The following is a 20,068-nucleotide window of genomic DNA, read 5'->3' as shown; positions in this document are numbered from 1 at the left end:
GACAACATGATTCCCCGTGCTGACAAAATGTGTAGAATGTGGTGACTCCCAGACCTGTGGACATAAGTGTACCCTCTATACTGACCACTATACTGCTTGATGCTTCTGTTGATGCTCCAGTATGATACTGCACACTTTACTTGTACCTGAATGTATGTATGTACAGCTGAACTGCCTATGTACTGACTTTGCAGCTGCCGTTTAGTTTTCTAATAAAAATTGTTTAAAAAAAAAAAAAAAGATATTATAATTGCTAATTAACCTCACATCAGCGGCATCCCTCATTAACCTTCATTTATAGTACGAACTCCAAGGCTCTGTGCTCATCACCATCAGGAATGGGTGCTTGGCAAAAGAGATGTGGGAAGCATATGAACAGTGAAGACTGAAGAACCTGTCTGTGGCAGTGTATGAAGATATGCAGAGTAAGAAGGGTTGTAGGTGTGTTTAATGGGCAGCAAAGCGATCATGAGTCAAGAGGAATGTAAAATCCGAACTTGCACATTTTATTACTAGACAGTGCGAATGAACGAATGATTTTTTTCACTTTGTACAATTTTCAGAGTGTACACTTCCTAAGGGACACTCACATCTCTCTTTCTTTGATGGCGCTGGGATCGTCCTTCTTTTTTGTAACAGTTTTTGCTCGATCCTTTTCTTTGCTAAGACAGAAAAATCCACATGTTATTATACTCTTACATAATAGTAATGTCTCACCACAACCACACAAGTCTTGCAAGATTTCTGATCATTGTACAAACTTCCATACACCATAAAATACGGAGGTCATTATTGTGATTTCAGATATTAACTGCTAGTTTATAGCATACATGACAAATCAGTTACTAGAGCTGTACAATGGTTATTGCCTTTTTTATTAGGTCGAGCCTAGGCAGCACACATGCGCTGTCTCTCGACATGGAGTATCTCCTCTGTGGGTTTCTGGCATACCCTCCATTTCCCATTTGTTATATTGGGTGCCATTCTGAAATGCAGGCTCTTCATTGGTACAGTGGTTGTATTTGTACTGCCTTTGTCGTGGTTCCCTCACATGGCGTCCGCCTCTTGTACATGTACCTCTCACCCCCCCTTGCCGTACTATTTGTTTCTTCTGGTTTTCTTTTGTTTATGCAGTGGGGTAGGAAGGATCTCCTCACACACAGCTGCTCGAGTGTTAACATGCCTGTAAATCTGATCAGGCGCCTGCCCAGCAATCATGTACAGTAATGTTTTCACTTTTACATGCTGCATTCTACAACACATTTTTACTTTAGCAGCAGTTATTTCATCACATTAAGCAGGAAGCGATCATTTAAAGGTTAGGCACCTTTGTCCTCACTCCGTGGGGCGTTTTGATGTTAATCTCGCCGGTTTATATATGTGGTAACCTAGATGCGATTGAAGCACCTCGGACAGTGTGACATGCTCAATGAATCAATGGCGCAGTTGTGTGATGTGAAGGGAAATCCCTTTATATACTACCGTTTACTCAGGATTTTCCTTCTCTTACCACAACTGCGACTTAATTGATTGAGAAGAAGTGATGCACCAACAATCCTGCAGGTAGACAGGAGCCCTCCCCCATCACGCCAGACCAAAGAGCAGAAAAGTCATCCATCACGGAGAACAACTAACTTTCCCTCTCAGCCTGGTCTATCCTGCTGCAGCGTGTGCCTGCTCCTGCCCCCACCTCTACTGGACACAGGAGAAACAGGGCCTCCAATTATCAGAGAAAATACCTTTATTTGTCCAACTCCTCATTGCTGCCATCGTGACCTGCCCAACCCTCCTAATGCCAGTACTTTTAAAGATCAATTGTAAGTGGCAGGGTTGGAATGTGATTTCTTGTTAAAAAGTTCTGTGAAAGGCAGGAATTATATTGACATAGAGTATCTTTTAAAATCGTCTTAGATCATTTTTAACATGGCTTTTCTATCTTTGTTTACCTTATCAGTAGGGAACAGTGCGGTGCCGGCACTCACGTCTACTAAGTACTGGCACTTATACATTTTCTCCTCTTAAGAACTGAAACTTTTCTGTGCAAAGGAGAGACAAATGTGTTGAGTCAGAATAAAGTGCATATCTGCAACACCTTTAAAGTCAAAGCATTAACTCCGCTGCTGATGAGCTGGTCAGTCATTTAGGAGAGCTCATTTACATTCACTAAGGGGGCTGGAAGGGGCCAGAGTCGCCTCAGAACAGTTTCAGGGCCAAATTGTCCCAGCATAGTGATTAGTTAATTAGCTGTATTTATGTTTGAACATAAAGTCATTTGATTTACAGCTATTCTAGTTGTCAGAGGCGGAGGTGATAGCATGGATGTCACAGAACCTTGAAAGCACCATGTGAAATATTCAATGCACCTCAGGTGACAAATTGAATCCTCGCGAGGCAGATTTGACTTTTCATCCTTCCCTTGGTGGGAGAGTGAAATCTGAGTAGTAGTACCCATTATCAAAGGCATTCAAGTGCAATGTGAAAACCTATATACAGACAAAAATGCAGTTTTGTTTCTCAACAGTAATGGTAAACCCCTTTATATAAACCATAGCTGTAATGCAATGCTTGTTTACAACTCACATATTCAGTTACATTATACATCCTCTAAATGTATTTGCTTTTTCCAGATTTTTCTGTAATTTTATTGTTTATGCAGCAATCAGAGAGTGTGAATTTCTCACAGAGCATGTCAGTGGGTAATAAAAGTATTATTACTAAATGTAGATCTAATCATTGGCTTCACAACAGAGAGCAATGGTCACTTATGTGCAGAGCCACTGTATTTATGCTGCACCACCCAAGCATCAGTGCAGCACCCCCACCATACCATAACTCGGCACCACCTCAGCATCACTGAACACCACCTCAGCATCACTGAACACCACCTCACCATCACTTAGCAACACCTAAACATCACTCAGCAGCACCACAGCATTACTAACCACCACCTCAATCTATCCTTGGAATATGGCATCTATTCACTCTCCCCTACTGTCTGCTCGCATTATAATTTAATAACTAGATCACTAACCCGATCCTTCTATTATTTGTCCCCCCCCCTAACAAAAAAAGCATTATAATATGCAGAAAAAAGTTGCCACTAATGCAAGGGCAAAAAATATGCAAAACATTAATTAGGATATATTTTTTTAATAAGGTCTTCAGTTGTACACGTCTTCTAGGTGATATATAAAGTAACTAAAATGCTTACAATACATTTTTATTATCACTTATAAGCATGCTGTGCAGCAGCCACAATACTCTACAACATAGCTTACAGAAATTGGCAAAATTACTAGGTCTAGCTAAACACTTAGAAGGTCCCAAAGGCAAGATCTATTGGTTATGCCAATGCTTATTTTTATGATGTGATCCAAGTTATTTGCAGCAAGGACCTACGTTAATACAACATTACTTTAATATTTTATATACTTTCCTGTGGAGCACTCAGCCATGGGTTGAATATAAGAAGAGAATGTCACTTGTATGAACTGAATATAAGTAGATACTACAATACTCACATTCTCTGGTCTTTCAGGCTTATCATGCGTTTCATGGTTGCATATTTTTTTGTCTTCTTCTGTTTCCCCTGGGAAAAGAAAAGACATCCGTCAACTCCAACCACCACCACCTATCACATGGGAGGCCTGAGTTCTAGTCAATGAGGTGCTGAATGACAGTACTTTAAGGGACATACATGTAGGGCTACAACATATGTGAGGTTAGTTAGCAACAACCATGCCTTTTCTTAGGGATACTCTTGGGAAATTATGATTTCTAAGTACTCTCCTAAATAGATACATTTCGTAAGCACTGGTACACCAGGACCTTCAATACTACTGCTCTAAAATGCTTTGTGTCAGAACCCCTTTCATAGGCCAACTGTGAGGGTTGAGATATTTTACTCCTGATGTCCCCGGGTCCAACTTACTATGGATTCCGAGTAATTGGGCCAAATGCCACTTCTGCACTCGACACTCAGGGTTGCCTGGTCGCAGTGGTCCAAGGCTATCTTGGGGGTGGGGGCTGGGGGAGAAAGGTAGGAGGTGTGGAAACAAGATAGTGAACACAGGCGCACAACTCAAAATATGCCCACAGAAATAGCAATAAATCATTGTCCAGCCAAATACTCACTTTTGTGAACAAGCACTGGCAAAGTCAACAGGTCTCGCCTATGCAAGAGCTAAATATGTTTTAGCAATGTTGTACACCAGAGTGGCTGCTGTTCAGCATGGCTAAAAGTTAACAGGGTAAAGAAGAGTGGCGTGGAGTAGAGTGTAGTGTTATGAAGTGGCATACAGCAGAGTTGAGTGGCGTGGAGTGGAGAGGAGTGAAGAGGAGTGTCATTGAGTAGCATACAGTGTTGTGGGGTGTCTTGGAGGGAGTAAAGTGTCGTAGAATGGAGTAGAGTGGAGCACAGTGTCAGTTGAGTGAAGTGTCGTAGAGCGGAGGGACTGTCGTGGAGTGGTGCAGAGTGGAGAGGGGTAGAGGGTGTTGCGTAGATTGCACTAGTGTTGGAGAGTGAAGTACAGCAGAGTAGATTGTCAGAGTGGAGTGGCATTGAGTGGAGTAGTAGGTCATAGACTAGAGTGGAGTAAAGTGGCATGGAGAGGAATAGAGGGAGTTCCTTAGAGTAGTGTTGTAGAATAGTATACAGGGGAGCAGAGTGCAGTGGCATAGAGTGGAGTTGAGTGTCAATGGAGCAGAGTTTAATGGCGTAGAGTCCCATAGAATGGAGTATTGTGGAGTGTCAAAGTATAATGTAAAAGAGTGGCCTGGAATGTGGCATAAAGTACAGTGGTGCAGAGTAGATTGGAATAGAATGCATTGGTTTTGAGTAAAGTGGTGTAGAGTACATAGGCATAGATACAATAACGTAGAGAAGAGTAGAAGAGTAGATTGCAGTGGCAGAGAGTGCAATGGTGTAGAGTGGAGTGGTACAGAGTGGAGTATAGTCACAAAGAGTGAGGTGGCATAGAGTGGAGTTGTGCATGTGGAGCGTAGAGAGCAGTGGCAGAGTGCAGTCATGCAGAGTAGAGTGTCAGAGGGCAGGGTCGTAGAGTGGTGCAGAGTAGAGCGGTGCAGAGCACAGTGACGGAGAGTAGTACAGAGTAAAACAGAGTGGAGTAGAGTGCAGTGGTGCAGACTGACAGTGTGCAGTGACATTGAGTAGAATGTTGTAGAGTACAGTAGTATAAAGTGCAGTGGTGCAAATTGGTTGGCATAGGTGCAGTCCGTAGGGTGCAATGATTTTGAGTAAAGAGGTTTTGAGTTAGTTGCGTAGAAGGCAGTGGCATAGAGTAGATTGTTTCCGAGTAGAGTGAAGTGGTGTGGAGTGGGGCAGGGTAAAGTGGAGTGGTATAAGTAATGGTGCAGAGTGCAGTGCTGTGGAGTGGCAGACTCGAGTGGCGTAGGGTGCCAGAGACAGAGTTCAATGGTGCACAGTAGATTAGAGTGGCAGAGTGCAGTCTTGCATAGTAGATTAGAGTGGCAGAGTGAAGTGTTGCACAGTAGATTAGAGTGGCAGAGTGCAGTGGCGCACAGTAGGTTGGAGTGGCAGAGTGCAGTGGTGCAGAGTAGAGTGGCAGATTGCCAGAGTCAGAGTGCAGTGGTACACAGTAGAGTAGAGTGGTGTGGAGTAGAGTGGTGTGGAGTAGAGTGCAGTGGTGGAGAGTGAAGTGAGAGTGCAATGGCGTAGAGTGGCACTGATTGCAGTGTTGTAGAGTATAGAGGCGTACAAGTGCAGTGTTGTAGAGTAGACTGGTATAGAGTGCAGTGGTTTTGAGTAAAAAGGTGCACTTGAGCATTGGTATAGAGTGCAGTGGCATATAGTGCAGCGGTTTAAAATTGAGTGGAGTGAATTGGCGCAGGGGTGGAATAGAGTGGCGTAGACTGCAGTGGCACAGAATAGTGCTGCAGAGAGTAGTGACAGTACATTGGTGCAGAGTAGAATAGAGTGGTGTAGAGTGCAATGGTGTAGAGTGATGTCACATGCAGTGGCACAGAGTAGAATGTTATAGAGTATAGTGGTGTAAAGTGCAGTGGTGCAAAGTAGCTGACATAGGTACAGAGGTGTAGGGTGCATTGGTTTCGAGTAAAGTCGAGTCAATAGGCGTAGAGTGCAATGGTTAAGAGTAGAGTAGTGTAGCATATAGTGCAGTGGTGTAGAGTAGTCTGGAGTGCAGTGATGTAGAGTAGTGTGGAGTGGCTGAGTGGAGTGGCATAGAGTGTTCCCGGGTAGAGTGAGGTGTAGTAGAGTGGTGCAGGGTAGAGTACCGCGGTGTGAAGTAGTGTGCAGTGCAGTGGCGTGGCATAGAGTGTTTCAGAGTAGAGTGGTGCAGGGTAAAGTGCAGTGCTGCAGAATGGCGTGGTACCGAGGCATCGCGTGGAGTGGCGCAGAGTTGATTGTTGTAGAGTGGAGTGGCATAGAGTGTAGTGGTGCAGGGTAGAGTGGAGTGGTAGACAGTAGTGGCGCCGAGTTGCAGAGTGGAGTGATGTAGAGTGCAGAGGCAAAGAATACAGTGGTGCATAGTAGAGTGCACTGGCATAGAGTGGTGCAGAGAAGAGTGGTGTAGAGTGAAGTAGCATAAAGTGCAGTGTCATAGTGCAGTGGTTCACAGTAGATTAGAGTTGCCTAGAGTGCAGAAGAGTGGTGTAAAGTGGCATAGAGTTGAGTGGCAGAGAATGCAGTGGAGTAGAGAGGTGCAGAGTGCAGTGGTGTCGAGTATAGAGACAGTGCAGTGGTGTAGAGCGTACTGATTTGAATAAAGTGGCGCAGAGTGCATTGGGGCAGAGTGAGTGGATTGCTTCAGAATAGAGTGCAGTGGTATAGAGTAGAGTGTTGTAGAGTACAGTGGTGCAGAGTAGATTGGAGTGGCGTAGAGTTCAGTGGCATGGAGTGGCATAAAGTAGAGTGGCAGAGTGTATAGTGTTGCAGACTATGTTGTAGAGTACAGTGGTGTACAAGTAGAATGGCATGGAGTACATTGGCATAGAGTGCAGCAGCATAGAGTAGTGGCGTAGAGTGCAGTGGCGCAGAGTGGCATAGACTGCATTGGTGCAGAGTAGAGTGGCGTAAACTGCAGTGGTGCAGAGTAGAGTGGCATAAAGAGCAGGGCGTAAAGTAGAAGAGTGTGGCGTACAGTGACGCAGAGTAGATCAGAGTGCCGTAGAGTATAGTGGCGTGGAGTGATTTGGCGCAGAGTAGATTGGCATAGAGTGCCTTGGTTTAGAGTAAAGTGGTGCAGAGTGCATTGGCATAGAATGCAGTGGCATAGAGTGCAGTGTTGCAGAGTAGAGATGCATAGAGTTAAGTAGCGCGGTGTGGTGTAGAGCGCAGTGATAAATAGAGTAGTGTTAGGTAGAGTGCATTGGCAAAGAGTAGAGTGGAGTGGTGTAGAGTAGAAAGACACAGAATGGAGTGGTGCAGAGAAAAGTGCAGTGACGCAGTGTGGAGTTGAGTGGTGTAGTGTAGAGTGGTGCAGAGAAGAGTGGAGTAACGTGGAGTATGCATGGTATGATAGCGTACTGCCATTACAGACACCACATCTTCAATTGAAATGACCATTACAAATGCATTCACATACAATTTTACTTGAAAAAGTATACAGTGCACAAACGATAGTGTGGAAATGTCATCACCCAATGTATTGATTTGATCGTCAACACAGTTAATTTACAGTTAAACACATAGAAATGCACCACCAAAATAACAAAGAAAACAGAGTTATGATTCTGGTCTTTATTTTCTTGCTTCTTTAACCGCTTGCATGGCATTGGAGTGCAGCGGTCCTACAGCAGGGACAAACGCACCAATCGGAGTGGCTCACTGGCCTATTGGCCCTCTGATTTCCTTGGTGCGAGATTTTACTTGGGTACTTATTATTGCAGCATACAATCGCCCACATTGTGGATGACAGTGTTTAGGTTTTGTGATTCACTGTCTATAATACTGATGATGCACATCACTGTGGGGGTCCAATTTGAAACCGCACCGCAACATCCTGTCTAGGCTGAGATCCTTCTGGGTTTATATTTACCCAAAAGAAGTCCATCCTATGGACGAAACGCGTTGGCTGTCTTCACTGCATGCATGTTAAACTTTACAAAAAAGAAAGTGAAATAAAAAAATAAAGACAAGAATCACACATGTTTTTTGGGTTATTTTGGTGGTGCATCTCTATGTGTTTATTTATTTTACTTTTTCGTGGAGTTTTATATAGTGCGAACTAGACTGGAGGGTATCAGAGCGCTTTACATGAGCACCAGTTACGTTACAGACGGACACATTAATTTTTGTTAGGCACAAGGAGATTAAGCGATCTGCCCAGAATCACAGAATGTGGAGCGTCCTTGCAGAGACTCGAACCTCGTTCCCCAGCTTCATGGTAGACCACCCTAGCGGTTAGGCAACATTCTCTCCTCTAGAGTTTGATTCCAATTTGTAACCATTTTTGGTTTATGTGCCATGGCAGCGGGTGCTTGTAGAGTGTGCACACAACTGTGTATATGGTGCTGTATGTCACCATTTGAAACAACGGGTCAGGTGCTGTCTTCATGGACTGCTGCTGTTGCTTTTACTAACAATTCATTTACAGACATTTAAAATGTGTTTTGTGCTACAAAAACAATCTGTATAGCCTTCTGCAGACCCCACTAGCTATAATGATTATCACATAAAGCCTCTCTCAATGCCTCAGTCAAAAATTATTTGATATGGAAAGCAAAAAGCATGTAAATTAAAGTACATTCAATATAAAATGTGCCATATAGTAAAAATACATAATTTAGGTAAAATACTGAAGATCATTAAAAGGTTACTGAATTCTATAATGGAGAATATAAACAAAGATAAGAAGCAAAATAGCAACTCAACAGGATTAATCAAATAAACATTTTTTGACAAATCTGTCACAGCCTCAACAGAATTCCATTTCCCTCCTGCAACAAAGAGGGTAAATAAATCCTCTCACTTTGAAGTAAGAGAAAGAACAATTAACACCAAGTTCCCGGGAAGACACTGCATGGAATTTGACCTCCGTCTTTGAATGCACAACAAATGTGAAATGTTAAGCTCGAGGTTTAAAGTCCTGTTTACAGAAATTCCTGGAAGAATACAGTAAACAAAGTTTGGACAGTGAGAGGGACTAACTCGAGCTGGACAGCCTAAAGTAAATAAAGCCAGCAAATAGGAAATGTGAGTTACAACCCACAAAGCCAATGATAAGCAATGGGGGAATGCATTCTTAAGTTAACTTTCTGAATGTCCCCAGATGTCTTTAGCAAACCAGACAGTTATGCTGTTTGGTGGGTTGAGACCTAAAAAGAAGAAGTATTTTATTTCCTGCTGCTAACCACACGAAGGAAAAATATGACAAATGTAGGAAGCTGGCTTTTTATGTAGTGGACCAATGTACGGGCAAACCATGCTAAAAGACCAGGCAACCCTTATTGGTTTAAAGGGCTTACTTTAATAATGCCATATGCTCTATTTGTGGTAGTTTGGTCGGGCAGTTTAGGCTTATGTTAAGCATTTGTTGTACACAGAGTCGATAAATGGTAGAGGAAATCTGTGACCAATTTATTAAAAAAAATACCACAGATTGGTATCTATTTTTAGACACCAAGGTCAGTAAAATACTTTAATGGATTTTGAGGTATGACTCTCGAATGTGGTAATGATATCCTATGGAAGGAAAGACATATTCTGCAAAGAGATACTTGTAGTCTAAGTTCGGGGGTGTCCTTTGGAACTTAAGGTGATAGGGGGCCAAGGGGTCCAAAGAACCACGGCAGTTTTAGTTAACCTACCCTGGTGTGTCTGTGCGCAAAGCTGCTAGACGAATTGATAGCCTCAAGCGATACACTGTTAAAGTCAATGGGCACCTAGAAACAAAGGCTGCAAGGGGGTACTTGGGGACAAGTCCGCCAGAACCCATAGGGGCTTGTTCGGCTCCTAAGGGTCTCTGGAGCAAGGGGGCACAGTCTGTTACCGTGAACCTGGGCTCTGGGGCTCAGGTGCATAGTTGGTTGGCCGGCTGGCCACTTGCGTTGGAGGCTCTCACGGTTTTCGTTAGACCCGTAGAGGGGAGGGAAACAAGACAGCAGGGCCACCCTCGGTGTCGGCCTTATCTGTCATGAAGTCACTCATCGTGCAGGTCGCTTTGACGGTGGTGGTGGTGTCCGGGATGGATACTCATCAAGCCTTGGTTAATGCAAGTGCTCTGGTACACAGGGTAGTGGTGCAGGTTGGCTCCTGGAGGGTCTAGCATCTTAAAACTCGGTGGAGAGATGGGGCTGACCTCTTGGAACCACAAAAACCTCTTCCTGTCACGATGCTCCCCTCGGTGGGCCCAATGGTCAGCAACCCAGCATACCGGACAAGTGAGGTTGGTGCCAGCAGATGCAGGGGAGTGGCTACTCCACCCCAAGGCATATGCTAAGTGGTTGTTGAAGCAATGGACAGTAATCCAAGGGTTTAGAAGGATGCACAGCTTTTGGAGGAGTCAGATCAGTGCAACTGTTGAGGTACCAGAAGTCAGGCAGGGGTTGGTATCAAGTTCAGTGTTGGTCCTCAGTTCTCACAGTGACAGCTCTTCTTTGTCCTTTTCCTGTTCCCAGGTAGACAAATCTGAATCCCCCCCCCCCTGGTGTTTGGGGGACCCCTAAATACTAATACTGTGCTTAAAGGTGCTGAGGGGAGTGTAGGGCAGTAACCATTGGTCTACCTACACCTGGGGTGTCTAAACCCCCTATATGACCACTTCCTGTGAGGAGTGGGCATGATCCTGACCTGGAGTTTCTAGTTTCACCAAAACCAAGACAGTGAACCCCCTTCTACATTATCTACTTCAGGTGGCCCACCTTGGGGGTGTCTCTAGCCTGTAAGTGTGACACGCCTTCTATCTAATTTCCCGCCTGCTCTGATGCCAAATGGGCCTCAGGGCAGGGTGCGGCGTTCCAAAGGTCTGGCAGAAGCGGGGCTGCATTTCTAAGGCTGTAGAGGCTCTGAAGCCTCTAGCTTTGATATGCTAATCTGCTAGCCATTCAGCTGGAGGAGATGTGAACACCTTCTGCCAGAGCAGGCATTGTTTCCGACCTCCGATACCATGGGTTCTCCCTTGAAGGGGGTCAAAAACCTGACTGTGGTGGCAGGCTTGAAGAATCTAGTCTGCCAGCACACTATTCGTCTTCTAGTGTTTGGGAGCATCTCTAAGATGCCCTCTGGGTGCACGTTACAATAAATACGGTACTGGCATCAGTAAAGATTTATTAAGACACGGTGTTGATCCCAAACATCAGTATTTTTAGTAAAGCCGGTAACTCATAATGACCAATGACCCGTACATATCTTTAAGATGGCATCTTGATCAATTGCAGTGCCTTGCAATGGAACTAGGCATTACAGGGAGACATCTGCTCCGACAGATATGCCCTTGCATGTAATATAAGGCACCCTGTCTTAGGGCTCCAAGGCCTACTGTAGCGGTGACTTACATATAGTAGATGCAGTGTATTGGGACGTTGCACACAGTGAGTGTGCCATGTCATGTTTTCAGAATGGTTTGCACTGTTTCACGCATCCTGCAATGGAAGTCTGCATGCAATTTGTATGTGGGTCCCATAGGGTGGCACAATGCATGCTGCAGCCCTTTGGGACCCTCTTTAGTACCCACGTCCTAGGTACAAGGGGTACTATTTACTAGGGACTTATGGCATGCTAAAGTCCTTGCCAATCAACATCGGTATCAGTGAGCAAAAAATGGGGGTGACCACATCAAAAAGGGGTACTTTACTGTAATAAAGAATCACACAATTCCTCCTAGGGTCTTGGCTCTAGTGTTTCTTTAGCGATTCCTTGTCCTATTCTCTCATAGCTTTACCAGTTATTCCCCATTCGCTATTGGCAACATCCAGGGTATGCCCCACTGGTAGTCAGAGTCTCAAGAGTCCACGTTGACTTTAACTTAACGTCAAGAGAGTTCAAGTGCCACAGCACTACTAGCGGCAAGTTCTGGTTCAAACGGCCTGAAACCAGCACTACCTGCACCACAGGTGAGAAGCGTCTGAAGTTCCTCGGAGTATCTGGTCCGTGGGCGCTCACTCCAAGTTCATGAGTTGGCTGCAAGCGGCTACACTCAGTGGGTGCAGTGCGCTCACTTGCGTTCCTGAAGCGGCCAGAGGCTCTCTGTTGCTCTTCCTGTGGGGTAGGTATCCAGTTTCTCTCCGGGTGAGGGGTTGGTTGCAACATTCCTGTTTTGGGACCTATGTGATAGTGCTCCCATGGCATCCTTACTTCTCGGCGGGAGATGGCAGATTGGGTCGCAGTACTTGATGCTCCCGATCTTCACTAGCATACAAGGTGACCCTACCTCACAGCACATGGGCTCCTGCCACTTGGCATACGGGGTCCTCGACTTGGCCCTACACAGGGCTCCAGGCCGATCAGCAGCTCAATTCACTGCGGTCCTCTCCTGGTAAAGGTTGCAACTTTGTCCTACACACGAGCAATGACCAGATTGGTGCAGCATCTATTTCCGCACAGGGAGTCTACTCAATAGGGACTCTCACTGGAACCAGCTCCCTCCAACGCTCTCCGCTTCCGTAAAGGGAACCCTGGATTTAGCGAGTAGGCAGACTCTGGTGCTCCAAGCTAGGTGGTGTCTTGGATTCCATGGGTGATATCCCTTTACCCAGCAGGGATACTAGTAGCCCTTGGCCCCCAGTTTCGGTCACAGGCAGAAGTCTGGGAGAGCTTCTCCTCCTAACACAGCCCATCTGGCTGCCTGACGGATGACAATTCTTGGAGTCTCAAATTCCCTTTCTTATAGTCCATTTCCAGACACCAAATGTGATTTAGGGTCTGAGTCTTAAGTTTTATGCTGGGGTTCTGCTTCTTTTGAAGTGTCCACTCCTCTGCCTCCTTTTGAAAAGTAGTCTGTCAGAGCTCCAAAGCTGATAGTCTCACAACACAGGCCATAAGAGTGACTAGAGTTCACACCTGGATGTCAGCCACAGTGACTTGTACATCAAAAGGCTAGCCCTGGGACCCAGCCCTATTCTTTATGATTCTCTTATCAGCCCTGTCTCCTTCACGGGATGTGGTCAGGCCCCTTTCTTGTGAGCTCTTACAGATTCAAATAGCACCATTGTAAGTGTACACAGAAAACTTGGCTCTCCCCTCCACAGTGTGTGTGCCACCCAGCTTACAGGAATGCAGCAATACACAAATCTGTCTGGGGAGGTGGGGTTTGTGGCGAGGTGTGGTGGGAAATCTCGCTACCTCCATGCAGGTCTGGATCATGAAAATTTGAACCTAAGGCCCATCATGTATTTTACCATCCACAGGCACACATACACCTAGTGCATGTATACAGCATACACACACTGCACAGTATAGTATCCTCCATGCACTGTACCACTCTTAGGTACATATACAACTTGCATAAGCATTTAACATCATACACTGCCCAGCATTGTATCCTTTATGTACTGTGCCATTCATAGGCACATATACATCCAGCACAGACATTCACCAGGTACACACTGCTCACTACAACATGATTCCCAAATTGTACCCATCCCAGGCGTGCGCACACCTCCCCACCTCCACAAGCAGACACACCACTTCTGCACTGTGCAGCACTTTCCACCAAAGCGATGTAAGCAAAGGGCGAGTTAAGCACACAGCAACAGAACTAATAAAAGGTGAGTAAGCCTGTAGGCCTCACTCCAGTGACATAGGTTAAAAGGGATCTGGTAACTCCTACTTAGCACTACAGTGTGTGCGGCCACCACCACGCTCGTCCTACTTAACTGAGCAGAATGCGGTAGTCTACCACCACTATGAGGGAAGCGCTCTGGGCACTCCTCCTGCTCCAATAAGACTGGAATCCATGACGCACCCATCATCCAGGTGCCTATGATAACAATAATCAGCATTAGGGATATAGACATCAGTACACTGGGGCACTCAGGGCAGGGGTGTATGTCCATTTCCATGTAGAGGACTTTCAGATCAGAACACCCCAAATAAACTCCTACCCTGGAGAGGTTAGGTGGTCAGATTGACAAAAACGGCAGGAAAGTACATCAGCATTCCCGTGGCTCAATCCGGCTCTATGCTCCAACACAAACTCTAACCCTTGCAAATAAACAGACCACTTCAACAACTTGACACACTCTCCCATAATAGCCAGCAACCATTTCATTGGCTTAAGATCTCTTTGCAACACTAACTTAGTGCCAAACAAATGAGAGAAACATACGCAAGGGTCAGACTACGGCAAAGCACTCCACCTCAATAGCAGCCCAGTTCTGTTCTCTAGGTAGTAATCTCCAACTAATAAAGGCTAACAGACGCTCTCAACTTTTGTCACCCAGTTGAGAGCTAACACTGTCCAACTCCTTTCTTTGAGGCATCTGTCTGTATAATGAAAGGTTGACTGTAGTCCGGTGCTTTCAGTACAGGTGCAGTGCATAGTGTTTTCTTCAGTTGCTCAAACGCAATCTGACACTTTGCAGTGCATATTATTTTCCTGGGCTGCTTCTTAGGTGTCAAAGCAGTCAACCATAATTCCACAGTTTGCCACAAAATTCCTGGAATAACCACCGAGTCCCAAAAAGGCCCGAACTTCTGTCTGGGTAGTAGCCAACTACCACTTCATCACAGAATGAATCTTGGGCACAAGGAGGGGAACGGGAAGATTTGGCTGTTGGATGCCAAGGTAGACTACAGAGGACTGCCCCACCTGACGCTTGGTCGCCTTGATGGTGCATTTTGCCTCCTGTATCCTGGCCAACACCTGCCATAGGTGCCTTAAGTGGTCCTGTCAAGAATTGATGAACATTGCAATATCATGCAGGTAAGCCACATAGACATCTTAAAGCCATGCGAAAACATGATTCACCAGGTGCTGAAAAGTGGCAGGAGCATTCTTCAACCCAAAGGGCATCACCTTGAATTGAAACAGCCCCTCTGGCGTACAGAATTCAGTCTTCTTGTTGGCAATTGGTGCCCCAGCAATCTCCCAATATACACTAGTCAAATCCAAGATGCTTAGTGCTTTGCAGCACCTACCTGATCTACAAGTAGATCCGCTCTTGGAATTGGATGGGCATTAGGTTTGTTTTACCTCATTGAGGGCTCGATAGTCCACACAAAACTCCAAGTCAGTGGAAACTTGCTTTGGTAGTAGATCCACAGGACTAGACCTAGGAAGACGAGATCTCTCAATAACCCTCAGGTGCAACATCTTGGCAACTTCCGCCTTAATACATCCCTGAACCTGGTCAGACATTCTGAACATCCTGCCATTCAATACCAGCCTGCCACCCGTGTCTATTTTATGCACACAGACCGGTGTCAACCCTGGAGTCAGCTGGAAGAGGCTGGCAAACCAGCTCAACACCTCTCTACATTGTCTCTGCTGCTCAGGGGTTAACTCAGATGCTAACTTAACCCCATTCACAATTCCGCCATTCATGTCACTTTGCAGCAAGTCAGGAAGAGGCTCACTGTCTTTCTCTACCATAGCCATGACATTCATTGTTTAATTTCTCGGGAAGTAAGGCTTCAGCCTGTTCATATGGAACACCCTTTTATGTTCCCTTGTGGCACCTGTGCCCACCAAATAGTTTACCTCAGAAACAATTTCAACTACCTTGTATGGCCCACACCGTTTGTCCCCCGAAGCACTGAGACAAATAGGCTTTTGAATCAAGACCGTCTGACCTTCCGGATACCCAAGTAGCGTAACCGTATGGTCGTACCCTTCCTCTATCAGCGCTTAGCAGCCCTGAAGGTTTTCCTTTGTCTGACTCATGTATGTTGCCGTCAACTTCCTGATTCCAATATCATAGTCCACCACATCCTTCTGTGGAGACTCTGAGGTTGCTTTCCACATTGTCTGACTAAGGTGAGTGGATCCAGCACTGGGTGTCCATACAGAAACAAAATGCAACTGAACACTACTCCCTTCTGTGAAATCTCACGGTAGGCAAACAAGAGACATGATAGGAGAAGATCCAACTTGCTTCTGAGGTTCTCCAACAGAGTTCCCATCATGCTCCTCAGAGGCTTGTTTAACCGGTCCACCAAATAATTGGTTTGTGCATGGTATGCCTTGGAGGAGTGATATATTACACCAGCTTGCTCACTCCTGTAGGAAGAGATTAAGTTGGTTCCCTGGTCAGAAATGATCGCCCTTGGAAATCCAACCTTAGAAAAGATCCCCTCGCTACCCCCCATGCAGTTAGTACAACTTCAGGGTACCTTGTGGCATGATCCACCACAGCCACAATATACTTGTAGCCTGACTGAGGCGGGAGGGATCCAATGGACCAACTCTGTTTAGTCCCAACAGCTCAAATCGACCACCCACAACTGGTAGAAGTACTAATGGTGCTTTAGTTCTCCATCCTGTCTTACCATTCATCTGGTAAGCGGGACAGCTTCTACCAAAACTCTCTGAGCATTTTTGACCAGTAGAACAGAGGGTCCAATCTATCCAGAATTTTTCTACTGCACAATTGTTCTGCTAAGGGCACTTCAGGGGCCACTGACAACAGGATGTTTCTGTGCATCAATGGTACCACTAGCCTCTTGTGAGTTCCTAGCTCATGATTTACCAGCTCACTATAAAGTAGGCCTTTCTCCCAGTCAGCATAGCGTTTCCCAACCACTCTTTTGCTGACCAGTTCCTCTGCTTCCTTCTGAAGTCCCACAAGCATAGGGCATTCCTCCTGTGCCTTATGGAAATCTTCCTGGGAAGACTCTCCCTCAGCCCCCAGAGTCTGCCATTTCCTGAAACTACCTTGTCCTGGTCCTTGCAAATTAGGGATGATCCCATTCCCACTCTGAGACTGATGTGCAGCATGTGCTGTGGTCAATACAGCTTGTGAGAAGTTGGCATGGTATATGTTCTAGTGATCACGTTGTACCATGCCAAGCAACCCTTATGATGATTGGTTGTAAGTCAACCTTAATAGACCAGCTATCCTAGTAGCGTGGACAAAGCAGTCTTAGGCTAAACTCTGTAAAGGCATGTGAAGCAAGCTGTTTTACCATACACAATCCCCTTGAATACCAAATGAAAGGACACCACACAGATATATATTGAAAATATATATAGATTTATTTCTACAAATATCCCCTATACTCTTTATGAGCACAGAAGCAAATGCGTTAAAACAAAACACAGTTTAAATATACAAAAGTTGCACAATATGGATGAGCCCTAGGGGCCACCAAAACCAAAAACTAAAATAGTGGTATAAGAACCACTATGGGAAAAGGAAAGAGGCTTAGGGCCTGGGGAATCGCTGGAGCTGTTCGGGACTAACAGTGATGAAGTCGGGAAAGGCCGCGGGACTCGGGTGCAGTGCTCAAAGTGCACGCGCATACACCAATGCAAGTCAATGGTGCGTAAAAGTTACAAAGTTAGTGTTTTAGGAACCTTCCGATGGACCTACAAGGATAAAACTTTAGACACAGGCACTAGAGGTGTATACCAGTGTGGGAACACCGGCGTTGCGGAGTTACCTCACCCACAGGAAGCGGGTGCACAGGTGCGAAGTAGTGTCGGGTTTCGTCACGCAGGTCGATGGTGCTTGGAGCTGAAGATGCTGCAGGCGGGTCGTCGAGGAGAGTTCCGGTGGATCCAAGGGTGGATCTGTAGAGGTGAAGACCTGAAAGCTGGACAATGTTCAAAGTCACTAGCCAGTGACTACCGTGGAACCAGAATGGAACCAGGCAATGTCGGGTGCAAATAGGTGAAGAGGTGCAGCTTGTCTCCGCAGCCACGTGGACACGAAGAGGTCAAGGACGTCCAGGAGTCTATCACGAGCTGTCCCACGAAGGCTCTAGCTGATGGCGGTGTCGGCAACTTGATTGGAGCAAACAGGCCTTGGCTAATGCAAGCCACGCAGGAAGTGGAAAAAGCTTAACACTTGGACCAGCAAGGTCAGAGCGGGTGCTCCTTTTCAGGGGAGCAAGGGCCAGTCTGGAGCAACCAGACCAGCGGTGCAAATCGTAGTTTTCGTCGCCAAGATGGCCACTAGCCGTGTGGCAAGTGACGGGGATGGCGCGTCGAGTGGCAAAGTGCAAAAGGGCCCCACGCAGATCATGGAGATGCTGGGGGGCTGATCTTCGGTGTAAATGCTGCTCGGTGTTGGGGCTTCTCAAACCCCAAAGCACAGCGTCGGGGGTGCCTCAGGTGCTGCGCAGTCAGCTTTTCGAGGGTCTTCCGAGATGTCCGGTCCCACGTCTCTCGGTGCCTCCACGGGTCCCTTCTTTGCAGGGACTGTGGATCGGGCTCTGAGATGTCTGGGAGTCTGGGTCTTGTCGGTGTCTGGGCTCGGGCTCGGGCTCCGGCAGGAGGCGGCGGCAAAGCAGACGTCGAGTTGCTGGTTGGTGCCTGTATTCACAGGGTGGTCACTCCTTGGCCACAAGGGAGATTCTCTTCAGTCTTCTGTGCAGCAGAATGTCGAAGTCCAGTCTTCTTCTTAGTTTCAAGTCGAGTTCAGGATGATCTGAAGTCTTGGGACACAGCTCCTACTCTTATTCCAAATCTAGGGGCCGGATTACCTGCTAGGTCCCTCCTCTGGGTGGGACCAGGAAGGGGGGGCGGTTACACCCCCTTTCCTTTGTCCAGCTTCGCGCCAGAACTGGGGCTGGAGAGCCCCAGTACCGGTTTGAACTGGCATATGCACAGGGCCCCATGTCTGATTCTATTCAGCCCTGTCCTATCCAATACACAAAACCCTGTCTGGGGTGGTGCTAGCACCTCCCAAGGCAGGAAACCCTTTGTCCAAGCCGCCCTCGCTGGAAGGACTCCCAGCAGCAGGAGGTCAGACTTGTGTCTGTGGTGGCAGCATCCATTTTGTGATGCTGAGGCTCATGTTTAACTTTACCCGGGTTTCAGGTTATGTACATGTCGTGTCCCTCTAGAAGGGTGGAATGCTACCCCCGTTGCCAGAACTGGCGAGGGGGTAGTATTCCAATTCGTATGACACCTTACTCGACATGTTTTGATAAAGCCAAACCAAAGATTGCATTTAACCGCGAGGTTCACAATGCACTTAAGAGTATATGGTATGGCAGTATCATGGAACAGCTAAAGGAATTGATTCCGAAAGCTGCAGACAGGCTCAGCTCATGCCAGAGCACCATCTCACATATTTCCAAGCACTCTGCCTCCAGGATTGATGAGGCCTTCCATAGGAGTGGCTGATAGGAACATATGTGTCCATTTTGGGTTAGGTATAGGCATACTATACCTAAGTAAGGGGTGATTACTCCGACTTACCCCAGCTGAGTGATCAGCCAGTTGTGTAAAATATGGAGGCCAGGCCAGGGGTGGCATAATACGTGCTGCAGCCCCTGGTAGGCCTTGGAAGCACCTATGCCCTGGGTACCTGGGGTACACTGTTACAGGGGCCAATAAGGTGAACCAGTTCCAATTTCGTAATGCACCTAATGTGCATTGGCATCAATTTAGAGAGAGAACAGCAGGCTGTGGGTCTGATTAGCAGGCCCACAGCCACATTAAGTCATAAACCAGTGAAGCAAAAAAGCAAAAATTTGGGGTGACCATAGGATAGCAGACCCTACTCTCCTACACAGCTGACTTTGTCGAAGCGATAAAAACTTCTGGTCCTGGCACCAAGCCAGGAGCAATCAAATTATTGCACTAGAAATGTCCAGCATTTTGCTTTTCCCTTACACAGACATCAATCATGGCCGCCTTGCCACCGAGCTCTAGCTCAAATGTGGCTAGCTGATACTCCAGCACTTCCCAATGGCTACCAAAACTATATCCTTGATCCCAATCAGACAGTTATTGCCTAAGAGTGGTAGAGCCCTCCTCCTTGACACTCTGTCACCATCAACTGGATATAGACTAAAATTCCTAGGCCTCCCTCCCTATTAGCCACTCATTACTATCACACAATACACCATGAATACAAGTTTCACACTGAACACCATCTACGCTCTTCCAATCCAAGAATCTCTGTAGGTAATATGCTAGGTTTAGCCAAAAAAGAGCTTCCTTAATTTACCCATAGA

At 46.3% G+C, this 20,068-nt stretch overlaps 1 protein-coding gene across 2 annotated transcripts in view; it reads right to left on the bottom strand.

Moving 5' to 3' along the window:
- Positions 1-20,068, bottom strand: part of FCF1 (FCF1 rRNA-processing protein) — a 120,116-nt gene that overhangs the window by 86,463 nt on the left and 13,585 nt on the right. For both annotated transcript variants that reach the window (XM_078659895.1, XM_078659896.1), the window contains exons 2-3: positions 3,522-3,589; positions 591-662 (exon numbers count right to left, since the gene is read on the bottom strand). In XM_078659895.1, coding sequence (XP_078516021.1) covers positions 591-662; positions 3,522-3,589 — 140 coding nt within the window. The remainder of the gene's footprint in view (positions 1-590; positions 663-3,521; positions 3,590-20,068) is intronic.

The sequence above is a fragment of the Lissotriton helveticus genome, chromosome 9 (genome assembly GCF_964261635.1).
Source record: "Lissotriton helveticus chromosome 9, aLisHel1.1, whole genome shotgun sequence".
NCBI classification, from domain to species: domain Eukaryota; kingdom Metazoa; phylum Chordata; class Amphibia; order Caudata; family Salamandridae; genus Lissotriton; species Lissotriton helveticus.
Note: the sequence above shows the minus strand (reverse complement) of the source record. Positions and strands in the feature narration are given on the sequence as shown.